The sequence below is a fragment of the Mya arenaria genome, chromosome 9, assembly GCF_026914265.1.
Source record: "Mya arenaria isolate MELC-2E11 chromosome 9, ASM2691426v1".
Taxonomy (NCBI): Eukaryota; Metazoa; Mollusca; class Bivalvia; order Myida; family Myidae; genus Mya; species Mya arenaria.
Genome location: NC_069130.1, coordinates 30,098,037 through 30,122,745, shown reverse-complemented (window position 1 = coordinate 30,122,745; position 24,709 = coordinate 30,098,037). Strand labels below are relative to the sequence as shown.

Sequence of the window (24,709 nt, the reverse complement as noted above, 5' to 3'; positions counted from 1 at the left end):
GTATACTGTGTGTCTGTTTTGTATATTGTGTGCCTGTGTTGTTTTGTATAATGTGTGTCTGTGTTGTTTTGTATACTGTGTGTCTGTTTGTTTTGAATATTGTGTGTCTGTGTTGTTTTGTATAATGTGTGTCTGTGTTGTTTTGTATACTGTGTGTCTGTGTTGTTTTGTATACTGTGTGTCTGTGTTGTTTTGTATACTGTGTGTCTGTGTTGTTTTGTATACTGTGTGTCTGTGTTGTTTTGAATATTGTGTGTATGGTTGTTTTGTATACTGTGTGTCTGTGTTGTTTTGAATAGTGTGTGTATGTTTGTTTTGTATACTGTGTGTCTGTTTTGTATATTGTGTGTCTGTGTTGTTTTGTATACTGTGTGTCTGTGTTGTTTTGTATACTCTGTGTCTGTTTGTTTTGTATACTGTGTGTTTGTTTGTTTTGTATATTGTGTGTCTGTTTGTTTTGTATACTGTGTGTCTTTTTGTTTTGTATATTGTGTGTCTGTTTGTTTGGTATACTGTGTGTCTGTTTTGTATATTGTGTGCCTGTGTTGTTTTGTATAATGTGTGTCTGTGTTGTTTTGAATATTGTGTGTCTGTTTGTTTTGTATAATGTGGGTCTGTGTTGTTTTGAATATTGTGTGTCTGTTTGTTTGGTATACTGTGTGTCTGTTTTGTATATTGTGTGCCTGTGTTGTTTTGTATAATGTGGGTCTGTGTTGTTTTGAATATTGTGTGTCTGTTTGTTTTGTATACTATCTGTCTGTGTTGTTTTGAATATTGTGTGTCTGTTTGTTTTGAATATTGTGTGTCTGTTTGTTTTGAATATTGTGTGTCTGTTTGTTTTGTATACTGTGTCTGTTTGTTTGTATACTGTGTGTCTGTGTTGTTTTGTATAATGTGTGTCTCTTGTTTTGTATCATGTGTGTCTTTGTTGTTTTGTATACTGTGCGTCTGTTGTTTTGTATAATATGTGTCTGTGTTGTTTTGTATACTGTGTGTCTATGTTGTTTTGTATACTGTGCGTCTGTTGTTTTGTATACTGTGTGTCTATGTTGTTTTGTATACTGTGTGTCTGTGTTGTTTTGTATAATGTGTGTCTGTGTTATTTTGTATACTGTGTGTCTGTGTTGTTTTGAATATTGTGTGTCTGTGTTGTTTTGTATACTGTGTGTCTGTGTTGTTTTGTATACTGTGTGTCTGTGTTGTTTTGTATACTGTGTGTCTGTGTTGTTTTGTATACTGTGTGTCTGTGTTGTTTTGTATAATGTGTGTCTGTGTTGTTTTGTATACTGTGTGTCTCTGTTGTTTTGTATACTGTGTGTCTGTGTTGTTTTGAATATTGTGTGTCTGTTTGTTTTGTATACTGTGTCTGTTTGTTTTGTAAACTGTGTGTTTGTGTTGTTTTGAATATTGTGTGTCTGTTTGTTTTGTATACTGTGTCAGTTTGTTTTGTATACTGTTTGTCTGTGTTGTTTTGTATATTATGTGTCTGTTTGTTTTGAATATTGTGTGTATGTTTGTTTTGTATACTGTGTCTGTTTGTTTTGTATAATGTGTGTCTGTGTTGTTTTTTATATTGTGTGTCTGTGTTGTTTTGAATACTGTGTGTCTATGTTGTTTTGTATACTGAGTGTCTGTGTTGTTTTGTACACTGTGTGTCTGTGTTGTTTTGTATACTGTGTGTCTGTGTTGTTTTGTACACTGTGTGTCTGTGTTGTTTTGTATATTGTGTGTCTGTGTTGTTTTGTATACTGTGTGTCTGTGTTGTTTTGTACACTGTGTGTCTGTGTTGTTTTGTATACTGTGTGTCTGTGTTGTTTTGTATACTGTGTTTCTGTGTTGTTTTGTATACTGTGTGTCTGTGTTGTTTTGAATATTGTGTGTCTGTTTGTTTTGTATAATGTGTGTCTGTGTTGTTTTGTATACTGTGTGTCTGTGCTGTTTTGTATATTGTGTGTCTGTGTAGTTTTTTGTATACTGTGTGTCTGTGTTGTTTTGTATACTGTGCGTCTGTTGTTTTGTATAATGTGTGTCTGTGTTGTTTTGTATACTGTGTGTCTATGTTTTTTTGTATACTGTGCGTCTGTTGTTTTGTATACTGTGTGTCGATGTTGTTTTGTATACTGTGTGTTTGTGTTGTTTTGTATAATGTGTGTCTGTGTTATTTTGTATACTGTGTGTCTGTGTTGTTTTGAATATTGTGTGCCTGTGTTGTTTTGTATACTGTGTGTCTGTGTTGTTTTGTACACTGTGTGTCTGTGTTGTTTTGTATAATATGTGTCTGTGTTGTTTTGTATACTGTGTGTCTGTGTTGTTTTGTATACTGTGTGTCTGTGTTGTTTTGAATATTGTGTGTCTGTTTGTTTTGAATAGTGTCTGTCTGATTGTTTTGAATATTGTGTGTCTGTTTGTTTTGAATATTGTGTGTCTGTTTGTTTTGTATACTGTGTCTGTTTGTTTTGTATACTGTGTTTCTGTGTTGTTTTGAATATTGTGTGTCTGTTTGTTTTGTATATTGTGTGTCTGTTTGTTTTGTATACTGTGTGTCTATGTTGTTTTGTATATTGTGTGTCTGTTTGTTTTGAATATTGTGTGTCTGTTTGTTTTGTATACTGTGTCTGTTTGTTTTGTACACTGTGTGTCTGTGTTGTTTTGTATATTGTGTGTCTGTGTTGTTTTGAATACTGTGTGTCTGTGTTGTTTTGTATACTGTGTGTCTGTGTTGTTTTGTACACTGTGTGTCTGTGTTGTTTTGTATACTGTGTGTCTGTGTTGTTTTGTACACTGTGTGTCTGTGTTGTTTTGTATATTGTGTGTCTGTGTTGTTTTGTATACTGTGTGTGTGTTGTTTTGTATACTGTGTGTCTGTGTTGTTTTGTGTTGTTTTGTATACTGTGTGTCTGTGTTGTTTTGTATACTGTGTGTCTGTGTTGTTTTGTATACTGTGTGTCTGTGTTGTTTTGAATATTGTGTGTCTGTGTTGTTTTGTATAATGTGTGTCTGTGTTGTTTTGTATACTGTGTGTCTGTGTTGTTTTGTATACTGTGTGTCTGTGTTGTTTTGTTTACTGTGTGTCTGTGTTGTTTTGTATACTGTGTGTCTGTGTTGTTTTGAATATTGTGTGTATGGTTGTTTTGTATACTATGTGTCTGTGTCGTTTTGAATAGTGTGTGAATGTTTGTTTTGTACACTGTGTGTCTGTTTGTTTTGTAAACTGTGTGTCTGTTGTTGTCTATACTATGTGTCTGTGTTGTTTTGTATACTGTGTGTCTATGTTGTTTTGTAAAATGGGTGTCTATGTTGTTTTGTATAATGTGTGTCTATGTTGTTTTGTATACTGTGTGTCTGTTGTTTTGTATACTGCGTGTTTGTGTTGTTTTCTATAAGGTGTGTCTGTGTTGTTTTGTATACTGTGTGTCTGTGTTGTTTTGTATACTGTGAGTCTGTGTTGTTTTGTATACTGTGTGTCTGTGTTGTTTTGTATAATGTGTGTCTGTGTTGTTTTGTATACTGTGTGTCTGTGTTGTTTTGAATATTGTTTGTCTGTTTGTTTTGTATACTGTGTGTCTGTGTTGTTTTGAATATTGTGTGTCTGTTTGTTTTGAATATTGTGTGTCTGTTTGTTTTGAATATTGTGTGTCTGTTTGTTTTGAATATTCTGTGTCTGTTTGTTTTGTAAACTGTGTGTCTGTGTTGTTTTGTATACTGTATGTCTGTGTTGTTTTGAATATTGTGTGTCTGTTTGTTTTGTATACTGTGTCTGTTTGTTTTGTATACTGTGTGTCTGTGTTGTTTTGAATATTGTGTGTCTGTTTGTTTTGTATATTGTGTGTCTGTTTGTTTTGTATACTGTGTGTCTGTGTTGTTTTGTATATTGTGTGTCTGTTTGTTTTGAATATTGTGTGTCTGTTTGTTTTGTATACTGTGTCTGTTTGTTTTGTACACTGTGTGTCTGTGTTGTTTTGTATATTGTGTGTCTGTGTTGTTTTGAATATTGTGTGTCTGTTTGTTTTGTATACTGTGTCTGTTTGTTTTGTATACTGTGTGTCTGTGTTGTTTTGAATATTGTGTGTCTGTTTGTTTTGTATATTGTGTGTCTGTTTGTTTTGTATACTGTGTGTCTATGTTGTTTTGTATATTGTGTGTCTGTTTGTTTTGAATATTGTGTGTCTGTTTGTTTTGTATACTGTGTCTGTTTGTTTTGTACACTGTGTGTCTGTGTTGTTTTGTATATTGTGTGTCTGTGTTGTTTTGAATACTGTGTGTCTGTGTTGTTTTGTATACTGTGTGTCTGTGTTGTTTTGTACACTGTGTGTCTGTGTTGTTTTGTATACTGTGTGTCTGTGTTGTTTTGTACACTGTGTGTCTGTGTTGTTTTGTATACTGTGTGTCTGTGTTGTTTTGTACACTGTGTGTCTGTGTTGTTTTGTATATTGTGTGTCTGTGTTGTTTTGTATACTGTGTGTCTGTTATGTTTTGTACACTGTGTGTCTGTGTTGTTTTGTATACTGTGTGTCTGTGTTGTTTTGTATACTGTGTGTCTGTGTTGTTTTGTATACTGTGTTTCTGTGTTGTTTTGAATATTGTGTGTCTGTTTGTTTTGTATAATGTGTGTCTGTGTTGTTTTGTATACTGTGTGTCTGTGTTGTTTTGTATACTGTGTGTCTGTGTTGTTTTGTATACTGTGTGTCTGTGTTGTTTTGTATACTGTGTGTCTGTGTTGTTTTGAATATTGTGTGTCTGTGTTGTTTTGTATAATGTGTGTCTGTGTTGTTTTGTATACTGTGTGTCTATGTTGTTTTGTATACTGTGTGTCTGTGTTGTTTTGAATATTGTGTGTATGGTTGTTTTGTATACTGTGTGTCTGTGTTGTTTTGAATAGTGTGTGTATGTTTGTTTTGTATACTGTGTGTCTGTTTGTTTTGTACACTGTGTGTCTGTTGTTGTCTATACTATGTGTCTGTGTTGTTTTGTATACTGTGTGTCTATGTTGTTTTGTATAATGGGTGTCTATGTTGTTTTGTATAATGTGTGTCTATGTTGTTTTGTATACTTTGTGTCTGTTGTTTTGTATACTGCTTGTCTGTTGTTTTGTATATTGTGTGCCTGTGTTGTTTTGTATACTGTGTGTCTATGTTGTTTTGTATACTGTGCCTCTGTTGTTTTGTATACTGTGTGTCTGTTTTGTTGTGTATACTGTGTGTCTATGTTGTTTTGTATACTGTGTGTTAATGGTGTTTTGTTTACTGTGTGTCTGTTTGTTTTGTATACTGTGTGTCTGTTGTTGCGTATACTGTGTGTCTATGTTGTTTTGTATACTGTGTGTCTGTTTTGTATACTGTATATCTGTGTTGTTTTGAATACTGTGTGTCTGTTTGTTTTGTATACTGTGTGTCTGTGTTGTTTTGTATAATGTGTGTCTCTTGTTTTGTATCATGTGTGTCTTTGTTGTTTTGTATACTGTGTATCTGTTGTTTTGTATACTGTGTGTCTGTTGTTTTGTATACTGTGTGTCTATGTTGTTTTGTATACTGTGTGTCTGTTTGTTTTGTATACTGTGCGTCTGTTGTTTTGTATAATGTGTGTCTATGTTGTTTTGTATACTGTGTGTCTGTTGTTTTGTATACTGTGTGTCTGTTGTTTTGTTTACTGTGTGTCTATGTTGTTTTGTATACTGTGTGTCTGTTTGTTTTGTATACTGTGTGTCTATGTTGTTTTGTATACTGTGCGTCTGTTGTTTTGTATACTGTGCGTCTGTTGTTTTGTATACTGTGCGTCTGTTGTTTTGTATACTGTGTGTCTGTTTGTTTTGTATACTGTGTGTCTGTGTTGTTTTGTATACTGTGCGTCTGTTGTTTTGTATACTGTGTGTCTGTTTGTTTTGTATACTGTGTGTCTGTGTTGTTTTGTACACTGTGTGTCTCTTGTTTTGTATAATGTGTGTCTATGTTGTTTTGTATAATGTGTGTCTATGTTGTTTTGTATACTGTGTGTCTATGTTGTTTTGTATACTGTGCGTCTGTTGTTTTGTATAATGTGTGTCTGTGTTGTTTTGTATACTGTGTGTCTATGTTGTTTTGTATACTGTGCGTCTGTTGTTTTGGATACTGTGTATCTATGTTGTTTTGTATACTGTGCGTCTGTTGTTTTGTATAATGTGTGTCTATGTTGTTTTGTATAATGTGTGTCAGTGTTGTTTTTTATAATGTGTGTCTGTGTTGTTTTGAATAATGTGTGTCTGTGTTGTTTTGCATACTGTGTGTCTATGTTGTTTTGTATAATGTGTGTCTGTGTTGTTTTGAATATTGTGCGTCTGTTGTTTTGTATAATGTGTGTCTATGTTGTTTTGTATAATGTGTGTCTGTGTTGTTTTGTATATTGTGCGTCTGTTGTTTTGTATAATGTGTGTCTATGTTGTTTTGTATAATGTGTGTGTCTATGTTGTTTGTATATTGTGTCTCTATGTTGTTTTGTATACTGTGTGCCAGTGGTGTTTAGTATACTGAGTGTCTTTTTTTATATATTGTGTGTCTGTGGTGTTTTGTATACGGTGTGTCTATGTTGTTTTGTATACTGTGTGTCTATGTTGTTTTGAATATTGTTTGTCCATGTAGTGCTGTATACCGCGACAATGACGTGGTTTTTGAGAAAGGTAAAAAAATGTGAAAATGTCACGTATATGTTACGTCCTCACACGTTTCTGCTTCGTTGATGTTGCGTTCGTGGAGTACGCACTGAGTTTTATGTACGCTATACTGTGTGTCTATAATGTTGTAAATATTGTGTGTCTAAGTTGTTTTGTATACTGTGTTTCTATGTTGTTTTGTATACTGTGCGTTTGTGTTGTTTTGTATATTTTGTGACTTGCATTGTTTTGTCTGTTGTTTCTCTGCATTGTACCTTAAATGGGTGACTTTCGTTTTTAATGTGGTATTTGGCTTTATCCTGTAGTTTACACTATATTTGTGAGAGTGTTTACCTTAACCATTGTACTTTGCACGAAACAATGAAAATAACTGAATATAATACAATTAGTCGAAACACTGAAAACATATAAATGACGGTTCTAAAATGACCTATCGTACATATGACACTTTCTACAATTTACTTCAACATGCACAAGCTTCTGAAATGGTGAATGTCCACATTGATCCAGAGATCATGTATTGTTTATGAAATACAATGACATCTAATCTGTTCACTCCAATATTCTCGGAAATGTACGCTCAAGTGCTAACATCACCGTGCATCCCACATTTGTGTCGCCATAATATTGATGGCAGGAATGAGCTGCGAGATTCGTGGAAATAAGGATATTACATTTTGGAGGAAACAGAGGCATATTTAATAAGATAAAATGCATTATAGCTGATAAACAACCGTGATTAACAGTAGTCTGCCAGCGAAATTGTCCGGAAAAAACCAGTGAATATATGGGAATCCATTCTCATCCAAGTGATTATTCCCTACAATAATTAAACACTAACTGTGTTGGCTGCAGACATTTGTTTCGGCTTGAGTAGAAAGTGTTTCGTCGCTTTTTACATCGATTCTACAACAAGTATACGCATTTACAATCTTTTTTCACTGACAATGGACCACATAGTTTATTCTCAGCGAGGGAGGATGTTTTAAACCTAACGAATTAGGATTTACCCATTTCAGCAGCTTCATGGACAACATCTGGTATCTGGCCTTTCTTACCACCACTCTCGCTTCATTTTTAGGTAAGAATTAGAACTGTTCCATATAGCAAATTACACCTTCTCGGAAGTGACTACTAAGACGGACAAGGAAAAAAAATTTGAGTGAAAATATGTAATACATATCTTTCCTTTTTTCGCAAAAATATATAATTTCGACTGTGGTGTTGGCTGTTTTTAAAGAATTCTAAGATCTTCATTTTAGGAATAGAGCTCATTGTTTCATATGTTCTCTCTACTCTCTCAGACCACTGGCTTCTTTCCATCTGTATAAGTTTTGAAGCCGAGTTTTTATAATTTTAAAAAGGTGCTAAACATTCTGGATCTCTTAATGTTTACATTTTTACCGCATCTCTTGTACTCCTGCACAGGATGTGGTCACTTTATCAAAAATATTGTGGTTAAGTTCATCCGTTTTAATTGTATGATAAGAAACGTTACTTTTTATCTAACGTTGTTTAATTTTAGTACACTCGGTCTGGGGGTTGGGGCGTGTGAAACACTAGAACTCAGGGTTACTTCGCGTCCACATAAGTCTATTGACTTTAGAATATATAGGAGATGTGTTTGTTGGTGTTTAACCCATACGCATATCCAGTTGGAATATTACTCAACATCTGGAGAACTACACCAAACTAAGAACGGTTGTACCATGATTGGTGAAAATCTCACCCGTTGCCACATTTTACGTTTTACATCCTCTCGATATACAAGCAAACGCGAACATCGACTGTACTTACGAATTATGGCTTTCATCAATCAGAGATAGTTGAAAACCAATTCTAGAAATGTAGGGTGTCTTACAGGACATTTTTTGTGTGTTAATGAAAACAAGACACGAGCCGCTTCATCTAAACAATGTTATATATATATATATATATATATATATATATATATATATACTGTGCGTTTTGTATGACTTTTGTGCTTGATACCCTCTCATTAAATAGATTAATTTGCTATATTGAGTGGTTGGGCCTATATACGGAACACCTCTTTATCACACTCCTTTGTTCCTGTTTACAAAATACAACAATCTTTATTTAAAGTCGGTATGTGATAACAACTAAACAAGAAACATTAGCTCAATGAGCTATAATAACAAAACACAACAATGTAGTGGTGACCTTTCATTCATTCATTTCTTTCAATATGTTCTCCTCAAGGAAGATTTGAACACAATATAATATATATGAGCATGATTAAATATGTAAGAAGAAATACTTATTTTTTGCATGAATTGGCATGAGAAAAAAACATACCCGTATACAATGGGTTCAAGTCGAACGCAATAGTAGTGACACAGTAAAGACGAGGGTATGGCCATGATAATATTATTAACATAATCATCTATCGCAATACATCCACAAATGCCAATGTTTTAGTATTATTTAAACACTAGCGAATGTATTGTATACATTAAATGCATCTTGTACATAACGAAAACTGAACTTGCGTAACGGCAATTGATTTACAGTCTTCATTTTGTATGTAATTGTTTCCTTAAACAAAATCTCTGAAAAGGGTCGAATCTGTTTAAGCTAAGTCGGATCCGACATGTTCATCAAATATGAGCGATTATTTGCGGACTGCCACACAGCACATGGCTCAATTTGTTTATGGAGATTTTTAATCAGTCGAAAATCCCTGTCACTCTGTCACTTAAAAGTATGTAGCGTTTTTAAGTAAATTCTGTCTGTTGAACGGTTTTATGGATAGTGCTTTTCCAGCTCGACTTCGAACGTGGTTCATTGTGCAATATGAAATCGTTAAGGCTATCTTGTAAGCGTTATTTGTTTACCGAAGCGCATATGTCAGGTATAAAGCCAAGAATTGGATTACTTGTTCGACGATTAAGAAATGTCAATATTTCCTTATAAAAAAACAAAGTTTTAAATAGATTTTTTGCGGGTAAAATGATATCAAAAATTAGAAATTAGACATAAGAACGCGCTTCTAATTATATTCATGCAGACAATTTTGAAAAGTAAGATGGGTTAGTGCACAGTATACAATGATAACATCAACATAACATCGGCTGTACGGCCAAATCACACGCGCACGGTTCCGCTTGTTAACATATCACTGTAAAATGGTTAGTTATTAAAAAGAGTACAAATTTAGGATAATAACAGTTTACGTTTTAAACAGCAAAAAGTGTTAGTAGCGTTATGTACATGCGAATTAAAGCATGGTATAGTAGTGAAGTTGTTTAAAACAATGTTATAAATTATATATATATATATATATATATATGGTGTAATATATATATATATATATATATATATATATATATATATATATATATATATATATATATATATATATATATATGAAGAAAATACTTTTTCCTTATGTGTGTATGTGTGATATATAAATATTACACCAGGTTCTGATTATAGGTGTTGCTTGACGAGTCTTGTAAATCAGTTCGCGGAACCTAGAGTTCATGTGAGGTCGGGGATTCATTTGGGGAGTTTCTGTTTTACTGGTGCATTCTCGTCAATGTCATGTTTCAAAAGCTGTACGTAAACCTAATATATATCATCCATGTCCTCAATAATATGGGCGATATGAAACGGTAGATAGGTGTTAATGAAAAGTGTTGTCAACGTTCTTGTATGAACTAAAAGTGACCTTTCTTTTACACGACTGCGAAACAGTGGCTCCAGTTCTTTATGGAGCTGTGTATAAAAAGAGCCAATGACACTTCCGATGTAGAGCAAAAGAACGGATATTCTCATAAAACATAAGTATGACTCGTTATTTTATCTAATATCACAATTATGAGGGCTTATTTGAGAAATTGGGGAATGCAGTGCCATATAAATATGTTTGATCTTCACACGTATTTCGTTTTTTTTTTTATAAACATATATTGTTTATGGAGTTATAAAACCGATTCTCCCATCAAACACATCAAATTTTACAAACGAAAAACAGTGAATTATTTGAATCTAGAAACAAATATTAAATCTAGAATGCTTAGACCAAGTTCAGATTGAGATCTTAGATGTCAACGCAGTGCATAGACCTATACACTATATGGATATGGACGATATACCGTGACAGTACGTACATTGGCGTTATATTCTATACCAGTATATACTGTGCACTATATTCTATTCATTTTCAGAGGTGTTGAGTGCTTCAACACCCCTGTTCTCTATACAATGTATACAGCCAGAGATTTTGAAGATTTACTTCAACTCCTCTGTTATAGTCTATATACATTGTGGAAGCGTGCACTCTACTCTATTCATTGTCAAGAGGTGTTGAAGCAGTGCTTCAACACCCCTGTTCTCTATACAATGTATACAGCCAGAGATTTTGAAGATTTACTTCAACTCCTCTGTTATAGTCTATATACATTGTGGAAGCGTGCACTATACTCTATTCATTGTCAAGAGGTGTTGAAGCACTGCTTCAACACCCCTGTTCTCTATACAATGTATACAGCCAGAGTTTTGAAGATTTACTTCAACTCCTCTGTTATAGTCTATATACATTGTGGAAGCGTGCACTATACTCTATTCATTGTCAAGAGGTGTTGAAGCGGTGCTTCAACACCCCTGTTCTCTATACAATGTATACAGCCAGAGATCATGAAGATTTACTTCAACTCCTCTGTTATAGTCTATATACATTGTGGTAGCGTGCGCTATACTCTATTCATTCTCAGAGGTGTTGAAGCAGTGCTTCAACACCTCTGTTCTCTATGCAATGTAGATTTTGAAACTTTACTTCAACTCCTCTGTTATAGTCTATATACATTGTGGTAGCGTGGACTATTCTCTATCTGTAGATATGAACCCCTGTTATAGTCTATATACATGGTGGTGACGTGCACTATTCTCTATTTGAATAGAGAGGTGTTGAAGCAGAGTTTCAACACCTCATCACCTCTATTTATTCTTTGTCCAGTGAAAATGAAAAATGGGAGAAAAATGCTTTTTTTTTGTTGGTTTTGTGTTATATCAGACACCACATTTAATATACTATAAGTATAATACACTCACATTGTACAAAATATAATTTTTGGGCAAAATGTTTTAAAAGTTAAATGAAAATGAGAATTTCTGGACTTAGCATCAACTCTGCCAAATTTTGCAATAAAATTACCAAAATAACTTTTTAAAACAGATATTATATAACATTATAAGATACTTGAAATATACAAACTATGTATTTTGTAAAATATGATTTTTAGGTAAATTTGTTAGAAAAAAAAATGAAAATTTCTGCATTTTGCCAATTACTTTGTCAAATTTTGCAATAAAATTACCAGAATTACTGTTTTTAAATATATTTTATATTACAGTATAATAGACCTTAAGTAAAGAAACTACATACTTATGTGAAATGTGCTTTTGGGGCACAATGTTTGACAAATGAAATGAATTTTTTTGAAATTTGGTCACCTAGGCATCAATGAATTTTAAGTTTTTATATTGCAGATATTTACCAGTCGCGCAAAATGCACAATTGCAAACAACATGCAAAAGCACTTTGAAACCAATATAATGCGACAGGCGCTTTGGTTTGCCAAGCCTTGCCTTGCAAACATCTACATAAGCCTAAAAATGTCTGTCTGAGATACCAGGCGTGAAGCTGCATATAACACTAGTATGCGGATGAATCCACATGATTCTGATAAAAACATAAAAAAAATCAGCCAAAGTTGCAGTATGCATACTTGACTACATGATCCTTTAAATGTCATTTATATTTTCCAGTACAAAATAAAGCACCTCAGAGCGCCCAGAATGCACCATGTTTTTCAAAATATTCTGAGGGGGCATGCCCCGAGACCCACCTAGCAATTATAGAATATAACGCCAGTGTATGTACTGTCACGGTGTATCGTGCATATCCATATAGTGTATAGGTCTATGCACTGCGTTGACATCTAAGATCTCAATCTCAACTTGGTCTAAGCATTCTAGATTTAATATTTTTTTCTAGATTCAAATAATTCACTGTTCAAAGTAGAACATTTTCACCAATTTCAGCTGAATTTCACTCTCGGGCGTTTCGTCCATTTTGGCATTTGATTTTGGTATTTATCTGGAAAACGATAACAAATGAAACGATTTGAATGATTTGTTTCCTTGATAAAATCCAGGGGTGTAGAAATGGGCCGGGAGCCGGTAAAATAACCCGGTTACTTTAGCATCTCCACCCGGCTAATTTCCCCGCATCAACAAAAATAAAATCTGTTATTTTTTGTCATGTCTGTTCTGTTTACATCCGTTTAAAACCTTGATTGTTGGTATTGTTTATTTTGCTTTCCGCGCGTTCCGACTACAATACAGCATTAGCTCGAAACGTGACGTCATTAGTCGCATCCCCCTCTGGGATGTTTTCAAGTATTAGGTTTGGGTTTCCCAGTGTTCCGAATACAATAACATTAGCTCGATACATGACCTTATTAGTCGCATCCCCCTCGGCGGATGTTTTGAAATTAATGATTTGCGAAGCAATGGAGGGTGGAATAAATATTTTTTTCCAGACACAAAAAAGCGTAGTAAGTATGCAACATGAGCGTGTCTGGCCTTCTGTTAGTCCTATTACCATTTACGCAACAGTAAATTTTATATACACGTGTTAACCAGGTGTAAACAAAATGAACAAACAAAATGAACAAGCTTGCGCTGATGTCACTGCTAAAAATAATCCATTATTTTGATGAATTTTACATGTACGTTGGGTGAAATTTAGTACGCTTTAAATGTCACAAAGAACCACGGAAAATGAAGTTAGATGTTTAATTTTCAGAGGTTAATAGTGATTCAGTGAAAGTATATAATTTGTAGAGAAGAAATAACATATATTATTAGGAGGAAATAGCTAGCAAATGTCAAGGCATGTGGTCTGGAATGTTATAATATTATCCTGAATCTGAATTTGACAGTAGTTTGGTTCATTAGTTAGCCCTCACCGGTGGGTGGGGGGATAGTACTCAGTTTCAGTATCATATTATAGTACATTTATGTTAAGGTTCCCTGTTACAAAATAAACATGCACCAGAAGACTAGATTATTGGTTAAAAAGGCTTAAATTCATCCCACAAGGGGCGTTGCCCCCTTGACCCTAACAGGTGGAGGACACCCAGACCCCCGCCTACTTTTAGGATATTCCCTGCTACTTGAATTATTTTCTACACCCCTGAAAATCCCAAAAGAATTAAATAGGAAATAAGCGGGAAATAAATGTTTTAAGGACTTATAAAATTCAACACGATGATATAGCGTTATCATGTGTCTACTCAGCGATTACATACTGTACCTTTTCTTCTTCTGATGTTTAAATGATGATTTATTCCGCTGGTGTACAATTTTTTAACGTTTATTAAACTTGTAAACATCGATTTGAGTTGTCTTCCCGGTGAACTAGTTTTTGACTCGCAATGGTTAGACTACATGAAATTTAACTGCCATTAAGAGGTTCATTCGGAGCTCCTCGGCCATTATTTTCAAAAACAACCTCGGATGTATTTGGACGGTTTACATACTCAAAAAGTGGTACGTTTAAGTCCGCTGCAAATAGATCGCGTAGTAATCTGAATTAGTTGTTAAACTTTATGACTTAACTCTTGGGAATCTTAATCATGTTTGCAATAATACACTTCACTGGCAATCAATTTAAACTTAGAGCAATGAATACAACTCTTAAACACTACATTTAATTAATGATATTATTCAAAAATTTACGGACTACTTCAACTGATGTACCGGCATACATCCGAGGTTGTTTTCGATAAAATGGCCGAGGAGTTCCGAATGTAAGAGGTTTCGCTACCAGTACCTGAGGGGCAGTCACGAGGGGAGCACTTCAAATACTTGGTCACCCTAAAAGGGACAGTTGATAACGTCGATGGACCACGGGGCTAGGTCGTAACAATAGTAACACTGATCAAACCTCCATCAGTCTATTTGGGACATTCCTAATATGTTCCTATCAATTCTCGGAAGACTGCTACTGCTGTAATGTTCCTTGAATCATGTAGTCCGGAGCCCGGAAAATAAACATTTCTGTTTTAGTGACATTTATAAAGTATTTGTTTTTTACAAGTTCCGCTGTTTTCTTATTACTTCTTTATGATGATTTCGTGTATTAGATACTAATGTTATGGTTTTAGTATTACATGTCTAAACTTAGTTAGTAAATCATAAAATAGTATGAAAGAAGTTATATTTTTAATGAGCTTTTACTTTTTCTGAAGATTGATGAACTTGACACCACTAGTTTGTAATGTAAGTTATATATTATGGTTTCACCCATAGGGTTTGTTAAAATGGATCATTCCATTTTGGTCACGTGATGTTAGGGTATATAAGCAGCGAAATGCATAATATTAGTTAGTTCGTGTCTCGACGCCGATGTGAAAACATCAAGTTAATGTATAGGGAAGCGTTGAAGTATCTTTTTGTACTGTTTAGGGCGGGTTCTGAACTATTGGAGGCTATGAGAATTAAAGTGAAGCATTGCGCTACAGCTTCTAGTTTCCAGGTTCGGACAAACCGTGGGGTTTCTTTTTGGCCTCTTAGTAAGCCTGGATTGCGATACAGACGGAACAGGGACAATGGTTTAATTCCCCGTACAATCTACACAATTAGGACTGCGGGTTTCACTGTTATATTGTGAGATTGATGTTATAGCATAGGTGTTGTAGTGTTTCTGTTTGTGCGTTCTTGGTTTTGGGATAATTGAACATTGATTCTTTGAACCATATTAATTATTTCCAATCATTTGGTTTTGTAAGCGATCATTGTTAATCACTTGTATATATTACTAATTTCATACTAAATTTTTGTGACAATGCAGTCCAAGAATAGTTTAATTAAGGTAGCGTGTCCGAGCTAGCTAGGGAAGGAACGTTACACTGCATCAAACGCTCCGTCATAAGACTCAAATTAATAAATGATCTTGGTAATGTCTTCAGCAAACACAATTCCATGGAGGTATACAATTTCAAAGGATCAAACGGCTCAAAATCTGCGGAGGCAAACTGTTCATTAAATGTCCACGTGTTACGAGCTCAATTTCATTTTATCATTTCCATAAAATCGTTACGTTCAAAGTCGTAAACATTTAACTTTTAGAATGTAAGTCTTTGAGAACTGTTAAGTTAGTTCATTTTAAACAAGTAGTTTGCCGTACCTTTAGCTCTAGTGTGGTTTGGTTTTGTGTTTCGAGAGACAACAGTATTTCATATCGTAATTTTATACAATTCATTCTCCTATTTTCGACTAATATGGCCACATAATATTTCTAAAAACGTCGAGACAATATCGTAATGAGGTGTTTAGTATTGTAAACGTCGCAGGGACGTCCAGGGAACAGTTTGCCCTCTAATAAATGGAACAATATCGCACATTCAATCATTGATGCCGCCAAATAAATGCAATCAGTCGCGCTGTTTTATTGCTGTTACATTTATCAAGTGATTGACCTTTTAGGAAATGAATTTGTTGCCTATTAGTGCTTATCAGATGCAACTAACAGTGCATCGATATCAATTTGCCTCGATACTTTACGAGTGTTCTAGAAATATTACTTCAGGATTGTATTTAAAATTTTCAAGGTTTGAAAGTGTTTGCAATACGCCATCATGGCTGTGTACTTCCAGTTTAGTGATTAATGCCATTTAATGACACTACAACTACATAGGTTATCGGAATAAGTATTAATATACAGCCTCGATACAAACAAAAATACGCCCAGGATGATAAAGTCAAGAATAAAACTAACACATGGCGAAGATCCATAATGAGAATAGCACCAACATAGCACTCTGTACCAAGGCCAAATAAAACACAGGACACTCTACAGAATCAGGTACGTAAAAACGCAGGACAATGTACACGGACCAGAATAAGGCACACCCAGAACACTGTACCCATACCGGAATAACACCTACATAGTGCATTGAACAAAGACAAGAATAACAACCAAGCAGAACACTGTACACACGACACTGTACCTACACCAGAATAACACCGACACAGGTTATTGAACAAAGACAAGAATAACTCCAACACAGGAAACTGTACACAGACCAGAATAACACCGACACAGGAAACTGTACACAGACCAGAATAACACCGACACACGACACTGTACCCAGACCAGAATAAAACCGACACACGACACTATACCCAGACCGGAATAACACCGACACACGACACTGTACACAGACAAGAATAACACCGCCACACGACACTGTACCCAGACAAGAATAACACCGTCACACGACAATCTACCCAGATAAGAATCACACCGACACACGACACTGTACCCAGACCGGAATAACACCGATACAGTAAACTGTACACAGACCAGAATAACACCGACACAGGACACTGTCACCAGACCAGAATTACACCGACACAGAACAGTGTACACAGAACAGAATAACACACGACACTGTACCATGACCGAAATCAAACACCTGAAACGACTTTGTTATCAGACCGGAATAACACCGACGCACGACACTGTACACAGACCGTAATAACATGGATACAGGACACTGTACCGAACCCGGTATAACACCGACACAGGACACTGTACCCGGATAAGACTAACACCGACACACGAAACTGTACACAAACCGGAAAAACACCGAAACACGACACTGTACATAGACCGGAATAACACCGACACACGACACCTTACCCAGACCGAAATAACACCGACACAGGAAACTATACCCAGACCAGAACAACACCGACACAGGACACTGTACATAGACCGGAATAACACCGACACAGGACACTGTACATAGACCGGAATAACACCGACACAGGACACTGTACATAGACCGGAATAACACCGACACAGGACACTGTACATAGACCAGAACAACACCGACACAGGACACTGTACATAGACCAGAATAACACCGACACAGGACACTGTACATAGACCGGAATAACACCGACACAGGACACTGTACATAGACCGGAATAACACCGACACAGGACACTGTACATAGACCGGAATAACACCGACACAGGACACTGTACATAGACCAGAACAACACCGACACAGGACACTGTACATAGACCAGAACAACACCGACACAGGACACTGTACATAGACCAGAATAACACCGACACAGGACACTGTACATAGACCGGAATAACACCGACACAGGACACTGTACATAGACCGGAATAACACCGACACAGGACACTGTACATAGACCAGAATAACACCGACACAGGACACTGTACATAGACCGGAATGACACCGACACACGACACCTTACCCAGACCAAAATAACACCGACACAGGAAACTATACCCAGACCAGAACAACACCGACACAGGACACTGTACCAAGATCAATCTAACAACGACACACGACAGTGTACCCAGAAAAGATTAACACCGACACAGGTCACTGTACGATGACCAGAATAAAACCGAGACACGACACTGTACACAGACCAGAATACCACCGACACACGACACTGTACCTAGACCGGAATAACACCGACACACGACAGTGTACACAGACCGGAATAACACCGACACACGACACTGTACACAGACCGGAATAACACCGACACACGACACTGTACACAGACCAGAATAACACCGACACACGACACTGTACCCAGACCAAAATAACACCGACACAGGACACTGTATCCAGACCAGAATAACACCGACACACGACACTGTACCCAGACCAGAATAACACCGACACAAGACACTATACAGAGAACCGAAAAACACCGACACACGACACTGTGCCCAGACAAGAATAACACCGACACACGACACTCTACCCGGACCGGAATAACACCGACACACGACACTATACCCAGACCGGAATAACACCGACACACGACACTGTACACAGACAAGAATAACACCGACTCACGACACTGTACACAGACAAGAATAACACCGCCACACGACACTGTACCCAGACAAGAATAACACCGACACACGACAATCTACCCAGATAAGAATCACACCGACACACGACACTGTACCCAGACCGGAATAACACCGATACAGTAAACTGTACACAGACCAGAATAACACCGACACAGGACACTGTCACCAGACCAGAATTACACCGACACAGAACAGTGTACACAGAACAGAATAACACACGACACTGTACCATGACCGAAATCAAACACCTGAAACGACTTTGTTATCAGACCGGAATAACACCGACGCACGACACTGTACACAGACCGTAATAACATGGATACAGGACACTGTACCGAACCCGGTATAACACCGACACAGGACACTGTACCCGGATAAGACTAACACCGACACACGAAACTGTACACAAACCGGAAAAACACCGAAACACGACACTGTACATAGACCGGAATAACACCGACACACGACACCTTACCCAGACCGAAATAACACCGACACAGGAAACTATACCCAGACCAGAACAACACCGACACAGGACACTGTACATAGACCAGAATAACACCGACACAGGACACTGTACATAGACCGGAATAACACCGACACAGGACACTGTACATAGACCGGAATAACACCGACACAGGACACTGTACATAGACCAGAACAACACCGACACAGGACACTGTACATAGACCAGAATAACACCGACACAGGACACTGTACATAGACCGGAATAACACCGACACAGGACACTGTACATAGACCAGAATAACACCGACACAGGACACTGTACATAGACCAGAACAACACCGACACAGGACACTGTACATAGACCGGAATGACACCGACACACGACACCTTACCCAGACCAAAATAACACCGACACAGGAAACTATACCCAGACCAGAACAACACCGACACAGGACACTGTACCAAGATCAATCTAACAACGACACACGACAGTGTACCCAGAAAAGATTAACACCGACACAGGTCACTGTACGATGACCAGAATAACACCGAGACACGACACTGTACACAGACCAGAATACCACCGACACACGACACTGTACCTAGACCGGAATAACACCGACACACGACAGTGTACACAGACCGGAATAACACCGACACACGACACTGTACACAGACCGGAATAACACCGACACACGACACTGTACACAGACCAGAATAACACCGACACAGGGCACTGTACCCAGACCAAAATAACACCGACACAGGACACTGTATCCAGACCAGAATAACACCGACACACGACACTGTACCCAGACCAGAATAACACCGACACAAGACACTATACAGAGAACCGAAAAACACCGACACACGACACTGTGCCCAGACAAGAATAACACCGACACACGACACTCTACCCGGACCGGAATAACACCGACACACGACACTATACCCAGACCGGAATAACACCGACACACGACACTGTACACAGACAAGAATAACACCGCCTCACGACACTGTACACAGACAAGAATAACACCGCCACACGACACTGTACCCAGACAAGAATAACACCGACACACGACAATCTACCCAGATAAGAATCACACCGACACACGACACTGTACCCAGACCGGAATAACACCGATACAGTAAACTGTACACAGACCAGAATAACACCGACACAGGACACTGTCACCAGACCAGAATTACACCGACACAGAACAGTGTACACAGAACAGAATAACACACGACACTGTACCATGACCGAAATCAAACACCTGAAACGACTTTGTTATCAGACCGGAATAACACCGACGCACGACACTGTACACAGACCGTAATAACACGGATACAGGACACTGTACCGAACCCGGTATAACACCGACACAGGACACTGTACCCGGATAAGACTAACACCGACACACGAAACTGTACACAAACCGGAAAAACACCGAAACACGACACTGTACATAGACCGGAATAACACCGACACACGACACCTTACCCAGACCGAAATAACACCGACACAGGAAACTTTACCCAGACCAGAACAACACCGACACAGGACACTTTACATAGACCAGAATAACACCGACACAGGACACTGTACATAGACCGGAATAACACCGACACAGGACACTGTACATAGACCGGAATAACACCGACACAGGACACTGTACATAGACCAGAACAACACCGACACAGGACACTGTACATAGACCGGAATAACACCGACACAGGACACTGTACATAGACCGGAATAACACCGACACAGGACAATGTACATAGACCAGAATAACACCGACACAGGACACTGTACATAGACCAGAACAACACCGACACAGAACACTGTACATAGACCGGAATAACACCGACACACGACACCTTACCCAGACCGAAATAACACCGACACAGGAAACTATACCCAGACCAGAACAACATCGACACAGGACACTGTACCAAGATCAATCTAACAACGACACACGACGGTGTACCCAGAAAAGATTAACACCGACACAGGTCACTGTACGATGACCAGAATAACACCGAGACACGACACTGTACACAGACCAGAATAACACCGACACACGACACTGTACCTAGACCGGAATAACACCGACACACGACAGTGTACACAGACCGGAATAACACCGACACACGACACTGTACACAGACCGGAATAACACCGACACACGACACTGTACACAGACCGGAATAACACCGACACACGACACTGTACCCAGACCGGAATAACACCGACACACGACACAGTACAATGACAAGAATAACACCGACATACGACACTGTACACAGACCAGAATAACAACGACACACGACACTGTACACAGACCAGAATAACACCGACACACGACACTGTTCCCTGACCAGATAAACACCAACACACGACACTGTACCCAGACCGGAATTACACCGACACATGACACTGTACACAGACCGGAATAACACCCACACACGACACTGTACACAGACACGAATAACACCGACACAGGACACTGTACACAGACCGGAATAACACCAACACAGGACACTGTACACAGACCGGAATAACACCGACACACGACACTGTACACAGCTCAGAATAACACCTACACAGGACACTGAACCAAGACCAGAATAACACCGACACTGGATATTGTACCAAGACCAGAATAACACCGACACTGGATATTGTACCAAGACCAGAATAACACGGTTGGCTAAATGTCGTACTCAGTCAAAAATTTCATATGATCGCAATTTTTAAATATTGACGTTGCCATTTTAGCCAAAGGTTTTACAAGGTTTTATGTTTCAAGACAATATTATTTTCGCTTAAAGTCAACAAACCATCGATATAATCATGGTATTGCCACATTCAGCACTTTCAGTGATTTGATTCACTCTATCTGTTACAACATACGTATTCATCAAGTGGTTATTTCCCTGAGGAATAGTATCGACTTATAGGGTTTACCAGTGTATTAAAAGTATTATTGTCATTTCGCCAATAATGGCAAAATTAATGCTTCAAGCACAAATCTTTCCGTAAGTTCTTAAGTAAAAACACCAAAGAGACATTTACAACATTGTTGTGTATTTTCAGTAACAACTACTGTTGTGTATTAACAAAAAAAGCTTATTTATAGTTTGCTTTGTCACAATTCGGAACACCTCGGCCATTTTCCTTCGAAAACAACGTCGTGTGTATATGGACGGTGTAAAATGTCAGAAATCTTAACATTAAACAACGTTGCCAGTTGATCGCGTAGTTATTTTAATTTAGCACTTAAACTTGGTTACTTTACTCTTGTGAATCTTAATTATTTATGCAATTATACAGTTGACGGGCAATCGATTTAAACTGAGTAATACAAAATTCACGTTTTGACACTTCAATAAATTAATATTTTTATTTAAAATTTTACGAACTACTTTTACTAATGTACCAGTACACATCCGAGGTTGTTTTCGATGGAAAATGGCCGAGTATTTCCGTATGGTCTTATGTTGTGGTTGTATTCGTGTCTGTGACAGGCCGTAAGGTCTTGTGTCTTATGTTGTGGTTGTATTCGTGTCTATAACAGGCCGTAAGGTATTGTGTCTTATGTCGTGGTTGTATTCGTGTCTGTCACAGGCCGTAAGGTCTTGTGTCTTATGATGTGGTTGTATTCGTGTCTGTAACAGGCCGTAAGGTCTTATGTGTGTCTTATGTTGTGGTTGTATTCGTGTCTGTGACAGGCCGTAAGGTCTTGTGTCTTAAATTGTGGTTGAATACGTCTCTGTGAGAGGCCGTAAGGTCTTGTGACTTATTTTGTCGTTGTATTCGTGTCTGTGACAGGCCGTAAGGTCTTGTGTCTTATGTTGTGGTTGTATTCGTGTCTGTGACAGGCCGTACAGTCTTGTGTCTTATGCTGTGGTTGTATTCGTGTTTGTGACAGGCCGTAAGGTCTTGTGTCTTATGTTGCAGTTGTACTCATCTCTGTCACATGGCGTAAGGTCTTGTGTCTTATGTTGCGGTTGTATTCGTGTCTGTCACATGCCGTAAGGTCTTATGTTGTTGTTGTATTCGTGTCTGTGACAGGCCGTAAGGTCTTGTGTCTTATGTTGTGGTTGTATTCGTGTCTGTGACAGGCCGTACAGTCTTGTGTCTTATGCTGTGGTTGTATTCGTGTTTGTGACAGGCCGTAAGGTCTTGTGTCTTATGTTGCGGTTGTACTCATCTCTGTCACATGGCGTAAGGTCTTGTGTCTTATGTTGCGGTTGTATTCGTGTCTGTCACATGCCGTAAGGTCTTATGTTGTTGTTGTATTCGTGTCTGTGAGAGCCGTAGGTATTGTGTCTTATGTTGTGGTTGTATTCGTGTCAGTAACAGGCCGTAAGGTCTTGTGTCTTTATGTTGTGGTTGTATTCGTGTCTGTCACAGGCCGTAAGGTCTTGTGTCTTATGTTGCGGTTGTATTCATCTCTGTCACATGCCGTAAGGTCTTGTGTCTTATGTTGCGGTTGTATTTGTGGCTGTGTCAGGCCGTAAGGTCTTGTGTCTTATGTTGCGGTTGTATTCGTGTCTGTGACAGGCCGTAAGGTCTTATGTTGTGGTTGTATTCGTGTCTGTCACAGGCCGTAAGGTCTTATGTTGTGGTTGTATTTGTCTCTGTGACTGGCCGTAAGGTCTTATGTTGTGGTTGTATTCGTGTCTGTCACAGGCCGTAAGGTCTTGTGTCTTATGTTGTGGTTGTATTCGTGTCTGTAACAGGCCGTAAGGTATTGTGTCTTATGTCGTGGTTGTATTTGTCTCTGTGACAGGCCGTAAAGTCTTGTGTCTTATGTTGTGGTTGTATTCGTCTCTGTGATACCATAAGGTCTTGTGTCTGATGTTGTGGTTGTATTCGTCTCTGTGACAGGCCGTAAGGTCTTATGTCTTATGTTGTGATTGTATTTGTCTCTGTGATACCATAGGGTATTGTGTTTTATGTTGCGGTTGTATTTGTGTCTGTCACAGGCCATACTGTTTTGTGTCTTATGTTGTGGTTGTATTTGTCTCTGTGACAGGCCGTAAGGTCTTGTGTCTTATGTTGCGGTTGTATTCGTCTCTGTGATACCATAAGGTCTTGTGTCTTATGTTGCGGTTGTATTTGTGTCTGTCACAGGCCGTACAGTCTTGTGTTTTATGTTGTGATTGTATTTGTCTCTGTGACAGGCCATACTGTCTTGTGTCTTATGTTGCGATTGTATTTGTGTCTGTCACAGGCCGTACAGTCTTGTGTCTTATGTTGTGGTTGTATTCGTGTCTGTCACAGACCATACTGTTTTGTGTCTTATGTTGCGGTTGTATTCGTGTCTGTAACAGGCCATACTGTCTTGTGTCTGATGTTGCGGTTGTATTCGTGTCTGTAACAGGCCGTAAGGTCTTGTGTCTTATGTTGCGGTTGTATTTGTGTCTGTCACAGGCCGTACAGTCTTGTGTCTTATGTTGTGATTGTATTTGTCTCTGTGACAGGCCATACTGTCTTGTGTCTTATGTTGCGATTGTATTTGTGTCTGTCACAGGCCGTACAGTCTTGTGTCTTATGTTGTGGTTGTATTCGTGTCTGTCACAGACCATACTGTCTTGTGTCTTATGTTG

At 38.0% G+C, this 24,709-nt stretch overlaps 1 protein-coding gene across 1 annotated transcript in view; it reads left to right on the top strand.

Moving 5' to 3' along the window:
• Window positions 1-7,585: 7,585 nt before the first annotated feature.
• The window catches only part of LOC128246567 (uncharacterized), a 116,732-nt gene continuing 99,608 nt past the window's right edge, over window positions 7,586-24,709 (top strand). The window contains exon 1 of the mRNA XM_052964829.1: window positions 7,586-7,724. Coding sequence (XP_052820789.1) covers window positions 7,670-7,724 — 55 coding nt within the window. The 5' untranslated portion in view covers window positions 7,586-7,669. The remainder of the gene's footprint in view (window positions 7,725-24,709) is intronic.